This window comes from Poecile atricapillus, unplaced genomic scaffold (genome assembly GCF_030490865.1).
Source record: "Poecile atricapillus isolate bPoeAtr1 unplaced genomic scaffold, bPoeAtr1.hap1 scaffold_265, whole genome shotgun sequence".
Lineage (NCBI taxonomy): Eukaryota > Metazoa > Chordata > Aves > Passeriformes > Paridae > Poecile > Poecile atricapillus.
In genome coordinates, this window is record NW_026709068.1 from 16,713 (window position 1) to 29,595 (window position 12,883).

At 62.6% G+C, this 12,883-nt stretch overlaps 1 protein-coding gene across 2 annotated transcripts; it reads right to left on the reverse strand.

Moving 5' to 3' along the window:
- Positions 1–288: 288 nt before the first annotated feature.
- LOC131574359 (tudor and KH domain-containing protein-like) lies at positions 289–12,071 on the reverse strand. 2 transcript variants are annotated; one of them, XM_058828802.1, is made up of 12 exons: positions 11,698–12,071; positions 10,741–10,847; positions 9,912–10,107; positions 8,313–8,452; positions 6,523–7,171; positions 5,159–5,322; positions 3,803–3,975; positions 3,648–3,712; positions 2,298–2,449; positions 1,202–1,270; positions 958–1,016; positions 289–742 (listed from the first exon to the last, which is right to left on the reverse strand). In XM_058828802.1, the coding sequence occupies exons 1-12, from the start codon at positions 11,810–11,812 to the stop codon at positions 694–696; spliced, it is 1,938 nt and encodes a 645-aa protein (XP_058684785.1). In that variant the 5' UTR covers positions 11,813–12,071; the 3' UTR covers positions 289–693. The 2 variants fall into 2 exon arrangements, with proteins under 2 accessions (XP_058684785.1, XP_058684786.1); XM_058828803.1 differs by lacking the exon at positions 958–1,016 and having other exon boundaries at positions 289–771.
- Between the last annotated feature and the right edge of the window lie 812 nt (positions 12,072–12,883).

Genomic DNA, 12,883 nt, shown 5'->3' on the forward strand with positions numbered 1-12,883 from the left:
CTGATCCCGGTTCCTGCCCGGTTCCCGCCGGTTCCCGCCAGTTCCCATCCGGTTCCCGCCAGTTCCCACCCGGTTCCCACCCGGTTCCCGCCAGTTCCCATCCGGTTCCCGCCAGTTCCCATCCGGTTCCCACCCGGTTCCCGCCAGTTCCCATCCGGTTCCCGCCAGTTCCCATCCGGTTCCCGCCAGTTCCCACCCGGTTCCCTCCGGTTCCCACCCGGCTCCCGCCAGTTCCCACCCGGTTCCCTCCGGTTCCCGCCGGTTCCCGCCGGTACAGAGCGCTGAGAAACCTCCAACTTTATTAACTCAGAACCACAAACAGTGCAACGGAACAGCCGAACAAGGCGAGGGAACCGGGAGCTCCCGGTAACGGAAAGGGCACCGCCGGCGCTCGGAACCGGCGTGTCGCGTCCTGACAAGAGGCACAAGCGGAGATCCCCGCGGTTCGTCGGTGCCGCCTCCCGGAGGGCACCGGAGAGGGGACTGCACGTGGTGGGGGCACCGGGAACGGCTCCCGGTCACCTCCATGGGGTGGCACCGGGAGCAGCTCCCGGTCACCGTGCCGGCGGCACCGGGCACCGGCAGCTTCAGGTGGCTGTGGGGATGTCACCGGGCACGGTGGTGGCACCGGGGGAGGGGTCCGGGGGTCCCGGCTCCGGTCTCCCGGGGCAGGGAACGGCACCGGCAGCGGCGTCACCGGGGGGGCTGCGGGGGGACGGCGGCACCGGGAGCGGCCCCGGGGCTCGGGGGGGAGGCGCAGCCCAGATCGTCCTGCCCGGGAAAAGCGGGATGAGCCCACCGGGACACCGGGAGGGGACACCGGGGGACACCGGGGACACAGGGAGGACACCGGGGGGACACCGGGAGGGGACACCGGGTGACACCGGGTGACACCGGGAGGGGACACCAGGGACACCGGGAGGGGACACCGGGGGACACCGGGGACACAGGGAGGACACCAGGGTGACACCGGGAGCGGCCCCGGGGCTCGGGGGGGAGGCACAGCCCAGATCGTCCTGCCCGGGAAAAGCGGGATGAGCCCACTGGGACACCGGGAGGGGACATGGGGAGTGGACACCGGGGACACCGGGGACACAGGGAGGACACCGGGGGGACACCGGGGACACTGGGAGGGGACACCGGGTGACACCGGGAGGGGACACAGGGAGGGGACAGCGGGGGGACACCGGGAGCTGCTCACCGAGGGCTCCTCGGCGGGACCGGGAACGGCGTAACCCAAACGCACCAGCTCTGCTCCCACATCCAGGCTCTGCGGGAACAACAATGGGAACAACAACGGGAACAACGGGAACAATGGGAATGGGAACAACGGGAATGGGAACAACGGGAACAATGGGAACAATGGGAACAACGGGAATGGGAATGGGAACAACGGGAACAACGGAACAACAACGGGAACAACGGGAACAGTGGGGACAATGGGAACAACGGGAATGGGAACAACGGGAACAACAACGGGAACAATGGGAATAGGAACAACAGGAACAATGGGAACAACGGGAACAACGGGAACAATGGGAATGGGAACAATGGGAATGGGGAATGGGAACTGGGAACGGGAATGGGGACAGGGCCAGCAGGGGGACAGCAGCAGGACAAGGGACACTGGTGGCTCAGGGGACACTGGGAACAGGTGACACAGGTGACAGACACAGGTGACACAGGTGACACAGGTGACAGACACAGGTGACACAGGTGACAGACACAGGTGACACAGGTGACACAGGTGACACAGGTGACACAGGTGACAGACACAGGTGACACAGGTGACACAGGTGACAGACACAGGTGACACAGGTGACAGACAGGTGACACAGGTGACACAGGTGACAGACACAGGTGACACAGGTGACACAGGTGACAGTGGTGACACAGGTGACAGACACAGGTGACACAGGTGACAGACACAGGTGACACAGGTGACACAGGGGACACAGGTGACAGACACAGGTGACACAGGTGACACAAGTGACACACACAGGTGACAGACACAGGTGACACAGGTGACACAGGTGACACACCTGTCCGTGGTGCTCAGTGAACAGCCGCACACTGGGCTGGGGCTCAGGGGACACAGGTGACAGGTGACACAGGGGACAGTGATGGCTCAGGTGACACAGGTGACAGACACAGGTGACACAGGTGACACAGGTGACACAGGGGACAGTGATGGCTCAGGTGACACAGGTGACAGACACAGGTGACACAGGTGACACAGGTGACACAGGTGACACAGGTGACACAGGTGACAGACACAGGTGACACAGGTGACACACCTGTCCGTGGTGCTCGGTGAACAGCCGCACGCTGGGCCGTGTTCCCAGCCCGCTCTGGCCGTAGCTGCAGATCCGCGCCACCAGCGGCGTCCACTGCGCACAGTGAGTGAGGCGGTCAAACTCGTCCAGAGCCGCCTCCTGCCACGTGTCACCTGTGGGGACAGGGACACTGTGGGGACAGGGACACTGTGGGGACACTGTGGGGACAGGGACACCATGGGGACAGGGACAGTGACACTGCGGGGACAGGGACACTGCGCACAGTGAGTGAGGCGGTCAAACTCGTCCAGAGCCGCCTCCTGCCACGTGTCACCTGTGGGGACAGGGACAGGGACACTGTGGGGACACTGTGGGGACAGGGACACCGTGGGGACAGGGACACTGTGGGGACAGGGACACTGTGGGGACAGGGACACCGTGGGGACAGGGACAGTGACAGTGACACTGTGGGGACAGGGACACTGCGCACAGTGAGTGAGGCGGTCAAACTCGTCCAGAGCCGCCTCCTGCCACGTGTCACCTGTGGGGACAGGGACACTGTGGGGACAGGGACAGCGACACTGTGGGGACACTGTGGGGACAGGGACACTGTGGGGACAGGGACAGGGACACTATGGGGACACTGTGGGGACAGGGACACTGTGGGGACACTGTGGGGACAGGGACAGGGACACTATGGGGACACTGTGGGGACAGGGACACCGTGGGGACAGGGACAGGGACACTGTGGGGACAGGGACACTGTGGGGACAGTGACACTGTGGGGACACTGTGGGGACAGGGACACTGTGGGGACAGGGACACCGTGGGGACAGGGACAGTGACAGTGACACTGTGGGGACAGGGACACTGTGGGGACACTGTGGGGACAGGGACACCGTGGGGACAGGGACAGGGACACTGCGCACAGTGAGTGAGGCGGTCAAACTCGTCCAGAGCCGCCTCCTGCCACGTGTCACCTGCGGGGACAGGGACAGGGACACTGTGGGGACAGGGACAGGGACACTGTGGGGACAGGGACACTGTGGGGACAGGGACCAGGGATACTGTGGGGAATGGTGACACCGTGGGGACAGTGACAGTGACACTGTGGGGATGGTGACACTGTGAGGAACGGCACTGGACAGGGCCATGTGCCACCCCCTGAGGGGACAGGACCGTGTGCCACCCCCAGGAGGTGACAGAGCCAGGTGCCACCCCCCAAGGACACAGGGCCAGGTGCCACCCCCAGGAGGTGACAGGACCATGTGCCACCCCCAGGAGGTGACAGGGCCATGTGCCACCCCCAGGAGGTGACAGGGCCACGTGCCACCCCCCAAAGGGACAGAGTCACGTGCCACCCCTGCTCACCGTTGGGGACAATCCCGGCCAGGCTGCACTCGATGGCCTGGAAGGGCAGGCTCAGGAAGTCGCTCCTGCAAGGACACGGTGAGGACACTGCCAGGGGACAGGGACACTCCCAGGGGACAGGGACATTTCCCCAGGAATGTCACCCCCTGCCACACCTGAGGGCCCGCAGAGCCTCGGGGGGAGCCTCGCCGTTGTCCCCAAAGTCCACGTAGTACAGGTCCAGGTGGCCGTTGTCCAGCGTCCCCAGGACACGCGCCCGGTACCACTCGCCATCCTCCAGGTACGGAGCGGCCACGATGGCACCGGGGTGCACGGACGGGGGTGGCACCTGGGGACACGGGGACAGTCAGGGGGACACGGGAGGGACAGCAGGGGACAGGAGGGGACAAGGGACAGGAGTGGGATAAGGGACAGGAGGGGACAGGATGGGGATAAGGGACAGCAGGGGACAGTGCTCGGACAAGAGGGGACACAGGATAAGGGACAGAGCTCGGACATGGGACGGGATAAAGGGACAGGAGGGGACACAGGGACATGGCGAGGATGGGGGACAGTGCTGGGACACAGAGGGCACACAGGGGACACAGAGGGGACACAGAAGGGACACAGAAGGGACACAGAGGATCACACAGGGGACATGGAGGTGACACAGGATCACAGAGGGGACACGGAGAGGACACAGAGGGGACAGGGATCACAGAGGGGACACAGAGGATCACACAGGGGACACAGGGGACATGGAGGGGACACAGAGGATCACAGAGGGGACACACAGGGGACACACAGGGGACACAGAGGGGACAGAGGGACACAGAGGGGACACAGAGGGGACACAGAGGGGACACAGAGGGGACACAGAAGGGACACAGAGGATCACACAGGGGACATGGAGGTGACACAGGATCACAGAGGGGACACAGAGAATCACAGAGGGGACACGGAGAGGACACAGAGGGGACACAGAGGGGACATGGAGGGGACACAGAGGGGACACAGAGGATCACACAGGACACAGAGGGGACATGGAGGGGACACAGAGGGGACACAGGATCACAGAGGGGACACAGAGAGATCACAGAGGGGACACGGAGGGGAGACACAGGGGACACAGAGGATCACAAAGGGGACACAGAGGGGACAAAGAGGATCACAGAGGGGACACAGAGGACACAGAGAGGACAAAGGATCACAGAGGGGACACAGAGGGGACATGGAGAGGACACAGAGGGGACACTGTGGGGACACGCAGGGGACACACGGGACACTGCGGGGACACAGAGGGGACACTGTGGGGACACTGCGGGGACACACAGGGGACACAGAGGATCACAATGGGGACACAGAGGACACAGAGGGGACACACAGGGCACACTGCAGGGACACAGAGGGGACACACAGGGGACACAGCGGGGACACACAGGGGACACACAGGGACACAGAGGGGACACAGTGGATCACAATGGGGACACACAGGGACACTGAGGGGACAGAGGGGACACTGTGGGACGCACGGCGGGGCTGCTCTGGTAGAAGTGCCCCATCTCGGCTGTCAGTTTGTCCAGCTGCAGGCTGCGCGTCCCCAGCAGTTGGATCCAGAAGTGCCCGGGGCTCTCGGCAGCCGACACGTAAACGTGCAGGTGTTCATCCGCCGCGAAACTGAAATCTGGGCTGGGCACTGCGGGGAGACACGGCTCGGGGAACACCCAGATCCACACAAAATCACCCAGATCCACATGAAATCACCCAAAATCCACACCAAATCACACAAAATCACACAAAATCCACACAAAATCACACAAAATCACCCAAAATCCAAACAAAATCAACCAAAATCCACACAAAGTCACCCAAAATCCACACAAATCACACAAAATCACACAAAATCCACATAAAATCACACAAAATCCACACAAAATCCACCCCAGATCCACATGAAATCACCCAAAATCCACACAAAATCACACAAAATCCACACAAAATCACACAAAATCACCCAAAATCCACACAAAATCCACACAAAGTCACCCAAAATCCACACAAAATCCACACAAAATCACCCCAAATCCACATAAAATCACACAAAATCACACAAAATCCACATAAAATCACCCAAAATCCAAACAAAATCAACCAAAATCCACACAAAATCAACCAAAATCCACACAAATCCACACAAAATCCACATAAAATCAACCCAAATCCACCCCAAATCAACCCAATATCCACCCCAAATCCCACCACGGCACAGGGGAACCCCCAAATCCACCCAAAATCCACCCAAAATCACCCAAAATCCATACAAAATCCACACAAAATCACCCAAAATCCACACAAAATCACCCAAAATCACACAAAATCCACATAAAATCACCCAAAATCCACCCAAATCCACACAAAATCACCTAAAATCCACCCAAATCCACACAAAATCACCCAAAATCCACACAAAACCACCCAAATTCACCCAAAATCCACCCCAAATCCCACCAGACAGCCACAGCATGGGGAACACCCAGATCCACACCAAATCACCCCAAATCCACACAAAATCACCCAAAATCCACACAAAATCACCCAAAATCCCCCAAAATCCACCCCAAATCCACCCAAAATCCACCCCAAATCCACCCCAAATCCACACAAAGTCACCCAAAATCCACCCCAAATCCCACCAGACAGACATGGGTGGCATGGGGGAACCCCCAAATCCACCCAAATCCACCCAAAATCCCTCCAGGAAAGGCACGGGAGGGCTGGAATCTCCCAAAATCCAATTGGAAAAGGCACGGGAAGGATGGAGGGAACCCCCCAGAATCCCAGGAGCCCCTTCCCCACCCACCATTCCCAACAGGAATTGCCCCAGCGCCGCTCTCACCCTCAAACTTGGGCACGGGCGGCTCCTGGGGCTCCGTGCCCGGCTCCAGGCCCTGGCTTGGTGTCTCCGTGCCCCGGTTCGGTGTCTCCATGCCCCGGTTCGGTGTTTTCAGGGCCTGGTTTGGTGTCTCCGTGCCCCGGCTCGGTGTCTCCGTGCCCTGGCTCGGTGTCTCCAGGCCCTGGCTCGGTGTCTCTGTGCCCTGGCTCGGTGTCTCCATGTCCCGGTTCGGTGTTTCCATGCCCTGGCTCGGTGTCTCCATGCCCTGGCCCGGTGTCTCCATGCCCTGGCTCGGTGTTTCCGTGCCCCAGTTCGGTGTCTCCATGCCCTGGCTCGGTGTTTCCATGCCCCGGTTCGGTGTCTCCGTGCCCCGGTTCGGTGTCTCCATGCCCTGGCCCGGTGTTTCCGTGCCCTGGCTCGGTGTTTCCGTGCCCTGGCCCGGTGTTTCCGTGCCCCAGCCCGGTGTCTCCGCTGCCCTCTCGGTGTCCCAGTGCTCCTGGCAGCCCCCGGGGCCGGTGGGAACAGCCGGGAGTGGCCCCGGTGGCTCCCGGCGGCTGCCCAGGGGCTGCTTCCGCGGGCAGCGAGCGGCCGCCGCCTGCGCCAGCTCCGAGCGGAACGCCTGCTCCTCCGACAGCTTCTCCAGGATCAGCCTCTGCAAGGATCAGGCAGCGGATCTGGGAACAGCCGCGCTCCGGAGAGCGGAACAACAACCCCCAGATCCGTGTGGGATTGACAGAACAAAACAACAACCCCCAGATCCGTGTGGGATTGACAGAACAAAACAACAACCCCCAGATCCGTGTGGGATTGAATGGTCACAACAACCCCGAGCCGTGTGGGATTGACAGAACAAAACAACAACCCCCATCCGTGTGGGATTGAATGGTCACAACAACCCCCATCCGTGTGGGATTGACAGGTCACAACCACCTGGATCTGTGTGTGATTGACAGGTCACAACAACCCCGAGCCGTGTGGGATCAAATGGTCACAACCACCCGGATCCGTGTGTGATTGACAGGTCACAACAACCTGGATCTGTGTGTGATTGACAGGTCACAGCCACCCCAATCCATGTGGGATGGAGGGAGCAAAACAACCCGGATCCGTGTGGGATTGACACGTCACAACAACCCTGATTCGTGTGGGACTGACAGGTCACAACAACCTGGATCTGTGTGTGATTGACAGGTCACAACAACCCTGATTCGTGTGGGACTGACAGGTCACAACCACCCAAATCGGTTTGGGATCACACGATCAAAAGAACCCAAAGGGCACGGGGAGGATCCCGAGGGGATGAGGAGGATCCCGAGGGCACAGGGAGGATCCCGAGGGGATCAAGAGGATCCCAAGGGCACGGGGAGGATCCCAAGAGGGTGGAGAGGATCCCGAGGGCATGGGGAGGATCCTGAGGGCATCAAGAGGATCCCAAGGGCACAGAGAGGATCCCGAGGGCACAGAGAGGATCCCGAGGGGATCAAGAGGATCCCAAGGGCACAGGGAGGATCCCAAGGGGATGAGGAGGATCCTGAGGGGATCAAGAGGATCCCAAGGGGATCAAGAAGATCCCGAGGGCACAGGAGGATCCCAAGGGCACAGGGAGGATCCCCAGGAGGTCAAGAGAATCCCGAGGGCACAGGGAGGATCCCAAGGGCATGGGGAGGATCCCAAGGGCACAGGGAGGATCCCAAGGGCATGGGGAGGATCCCAAGGGCACAGGGAGGATCCCAAGGGCATGGGGAGGATCCCAAGGGCACAGGGAGGATCCCAAGGCTCCGATCCACGCTCACCTTGGCCACCTCCACCTCCTTGCGGGTGCCCAGCAGGCGGATGCAGCGCAGCGGGGCCAGGCTGGCCCCGGGCTCCTGGCCACACTCCACGCGAGCCCCCGAGCTCCGGCAGATCCCCCGCACCGTCTCCCCACCGCGGCCTGCGGGAAATCAGGGACCGGGAACGGGACAGCCCCGGGAGCTTCCGCACCGGAAACGAGACCACGGGAAAGGGGAGGAAAGGATCGGGGTGGGAAAACAGTCTGGGATGTTGGGAAAAGGGTGGGAAATGAGTCTGGGATGTTGGGAAAGGGATGGGAAACCAGTCTGGGGTGTTGGGAAAAGGGATGGGAAACCAGTCTGGGATGTTGGGAAAGGGATGGGAAACCAGTCTGGGGTGTTGGGAAAGGGGTGGGAAATGAGTCTGGGATGGGGAAGATGAAAGAGTGGAAAGGCCCCCTGGGATAAGGGGAAAGGCAGGGAAAGGCCCCTGGGACTGACAGGAAAGAAAATTCCCACAAGGAATAGGGAGAAGGGAGTGGAAGGGCCCTGGGACTGGGGAGAAGGGAGTGGAAGAGCCCCCCAGGATGGGGTGGAAGGAGGGTGTGGAAGGGCCCCCCACGACTGGGATGGAAGAGACCCAGGATTAGCAGGAAAAGCGGTGGAAGGGCCCCTCAGGATTGGGGAGAAAGGGTGGAAAAACCCCTGGGATTGGGGGAAGGACCCCCAGGATTTGGGGAAGGGGATGGAAGGACCCCAGGAGACTGAAAGGGACCCCCAGGATTGGGGATGGCTCTGGGGGTTGGGAAAGGATCCCGGGATTTGGGAAGGCACAAAAGCTCCCCTGGGATTGGGGCTGAACCTGTGGGTGTGGAAGAATCCCAGGATTTGGGGTGTCCCAGGGGTACAGAAGTTCCCCCCAGGATTTGGGGTGTCCCAGGGGTACAGAAGTTCCCCCCAGGATTTGGGGTGTCCTTCTGGGTACGGGAGGTTCCCGTGGGATCAGGGATGATCCAGAGGGACACAAATGGTTCCCCCCAGAACTGGGGGTCTCCTAGGGGCTGTGGAAGCTCCCTCCAGGATTTGGGGTGTCCCTGTGGCTATGGAAGGTTCCCCCAGGATTTGGGGTTTCCCAGGATTTGGGGCTCCCCAGGTTTTGGGTTTCCCCAGGATTTAGGGCTCCCCAGGTTTTGGGGTTTCCCAGGATTTGGGGTTTCCCAGGTTTTGGGGTTTCCCAAGGGACACAGAACCTTTCCCCCAGGATTTGGGGTTCCCCAAGGGACACAGAACCTTTCCCCCAGGTTTTGGGGTTCCCCAAGGGACACAGAACCTTTTCCCCCAGGATTTGGGGTCCCCCAGGATTTGGGGTTCCCCAAGGGACACAGAACCTTTCCCCCCAGGATTTGGGGTTTCCCAAGGGACACAGAACCTTTCCCCCCAGGATTTGGGGTTTCCCAAGGGACACAGAACCTTTCCCCCAGGATTTGGGGTTCCCCAAGGGACACAGAACCTTTCCCCCAGGATTTGGGGTTTCCCAAGGGACACAGAACCTTTCCCCCCAGGTTTTGGGGTTCCCCAAGGGACACAGAACCTTTCCCCCAGGTTTTGGGGTGTCCGTACCGATGATCCTGCCCACGGCGTGCTGGGGCACGCGCAGCTGCTCGGCCACGGGCGCGCTGTCGGCCACGATTCGCAGCACGGCCGCCCTGGCCCGGCACACCTGGCCCGGGGAGCCCGAGATCTGCACCAGGGACTGGCCCCCTTCCTCCTCCTCCTCCTCCTCCACATCGATCTGGGCTCCCGTCTCCTGCCTCAGCTGCGGGGACAGCGGGGATCAGCCATTCCCGGTGATCCCGGTGATCCTGGTGATCCCGGTGCTCCCGGTGATCCCAGTGCTCCCAGTGCTCCCAGTGATCCCAGTGATCCCAGTGATCCCAGTGATCCCAGTGATCCCGGTGCCCCCGGTGATCCCGGTGATCCCACTGATCCCGGTGATCCCGGTGATCCCACTGATCCCGGTGCTCCTGGTGATCCCGGTGCTCCCAGAGCTCCCGGTGCTCCCAGTGCTCCCAGTGATCCCAGTGCTCCTGGTGATCCCACTGATCCCGGTGCTCCCAGTGCTCCCGGTGATCCCGGTGCCCCCCGGTGCTCCTGGTGATCCCGGTGATCCCAGAGCTCCCGGTGCTCCCGGTGCTCCTGGTGTCCCCAGTGCTCCCAGTGCTCCCAGTGCTCCCAGTGTCCCCGGTGCCCCCAGTGCCCCCAGTGATCCCAGTGATCCCAGTGCTCCCGGTGCCCCCAGTGATCCCGGTACTCTCGGAGCTCCCGGTGCCCCCGGTGCTCCCAGTGCTCCCGGTGCTCCTGGTGTCCCCAGTGCTCCCGGTGTCCCCAGTGCTCCCGGTGTCCCCGGTGTCCCCGGTGCTCCCAGAGCTCCCGGTGCCCCGTCCCACACCTGGTTGATGGTGGCTCCTCGGCGGCCGATCAGCGATTTCAGCGCCGTGCGGGGAACCCTCACCGCCACCTCCAGCCCCTCATCTGCCACCAAGGTCACCTGCGCCTCTGAGGGGACAGCGGAGGGTCCCCAAAGAGTCCCCAGGGTGTCCCCAAAGGGTCCCCAGGGGGTCCCCAAAGGGTCCCCAGGGGGTCCCCAAAGAGCCCCCAGGGGGTCCCCAAAGGGTCCCCAGGGGGTCCCCAAAGAGCCCCCAGGGTGTCCCCAAAGGGTCCCCAGGGTGTCCCCAAAGAGCCCCCAGGGTGTCCCCAAAGGGTCCCCAGGGGGTCCCCAAAGAGCCCCCAGGGTGTCCCCAAAGGGTCCCCAGGGGGTCCCCAAAGAGCCCCCAGGGGGTCCCCAAAGAGTCCCTAGGGGGTCACCGAGGGGTCCCCAGGGGGTCACCGAGGGGTCCCCAGGGGGTGACAAAGGGACAGGGACCTGCCTGAGGAGGTCACAAGGGAATTCCAAATGAGAAGAGTGACCCCAGCAGCCTCCCCCTGCCCAGGGTGTCCCCAAAGGGTCCCCAGGGTGTCCCCAGAAGGTCCCCAAAGGGTCCCCAAGGGGTGACAAAGGGACAGGAAGGGACTGGGACCCTTCCCAGGGGGTTACAAGGGAAATTCCAGAGGGAAAAGTGACTCCCACAGCCTCCCACTCCTCAGGAGGTCCTGGCATGGTCCCCAAAGGGTCCCCAGGGGGTCCCCAAAGGGTCCCCAGGGTGTCCCCAAAGGTCCCCAGGGTGTCCCCAAAGGGTCCCCAGGGTGTCCCCAAAGGGACACAGAGGGACAGGGACCCCTCCCAGGGTGGATCCCACGGGAATTCCCAGCGGGAGAAGCGACCCCCGCAGCCTCCCCCTGCCCACGGAGAGCCCCGGGGCGGCTGCCGGGGGTCCCGTTCGGGCCCGGTGCAGGGACCCGCACCCACCTCGGCTCTCCCGGTAGCGCCGGTACAGGATGTAGAGCACGGTGGCGGCGGCCGGGACGCCCAGGAGCAGGGCGGTTTTCTGCAGGCCGCTCAGGCTGTGCACGGAGCCCGCCATCGCCGCCTCCTTACCGGGCCGTTACCTCCCCTCACGGAGGGCTCGGCTCCGGGCCCGCCGGTGCAGGCCCCGGGCACGGTGAACCGGCAGCGGAGCCCCCGCAGGCACCTCGGCCGTGCCGCCCGGGTGGTGTCACGGTACCTGCAGGTATCGGAGCCACCCCCGGGGCCCGCAGCGACCCTGGTTCCGAGCGGCCCGGACCCGGTTCGGGCCCGGCCCCGGTTCGGGTCCGGTGCGGCCCCGGTGCCGCCGCCGCCGCCTCCCGCGCCCCGCCGCTGGCCACGCCCCCTCCCGCTCTCCACCAATCACATCGCTGCTCCTCCCCCCTCAGCCAATCACAGCGCAGTTCCGCACCGCCCCCATCCAATCACCGCCTACGGAGCAGCGGCCAATCCCCGCGAGGCCGCCCACAGGAGGGTCGGGAATGAAGCAGCCAATCAACGGCGAGTAGCGGATGTGTAAACCAATCAGAGAACGAGAAAATGTGAATGTCCGGCCCCCATTTTGAGTGACAGGCATGGGAGCCTATAGGAACTCGGAGCGCTGGGCGGGGCGGGGCTTTAATGCCGCCCCCGGTGTCCCCGCGTGTCCTCGTGACGGAGCCCACGGACACGCGCTCCCCAAAAACCGCCTTTATTTCCCTTTATTTCCCTTTATTTCCCTTTATTTCCCTTTATTTCCCTCAAACGGAGCCGCCGCCACTCCCCACTGACACCCCGACACCGCGTGGGGTGACCGGGGGACAGCCCGGGATTCGCCCGCGGGTGACAGGGACATCGGGCACCCACGGGTGACAGGGACAAAGAGCACCCATGGGTGACAGGACACCCACGGGTGACAGGGACATCGGACACCTCGGGTGACAGGGACAGCCGGCACCCACGGGTGACAGGGACAAAGAGTACCCATGGGTGACAGGACACCCACGGGTGACAGGGACAGAGGACACCCACGGGTGACAGGGACAGAGGACACCACGGGTGACAGGGACACGGGGCACCCACGGGTGACAGAGCCTCGCCCGTGGGTGGCGGGTCCCCTGCAGGTGCCGCATTCCCGGCAGGTGCCTGG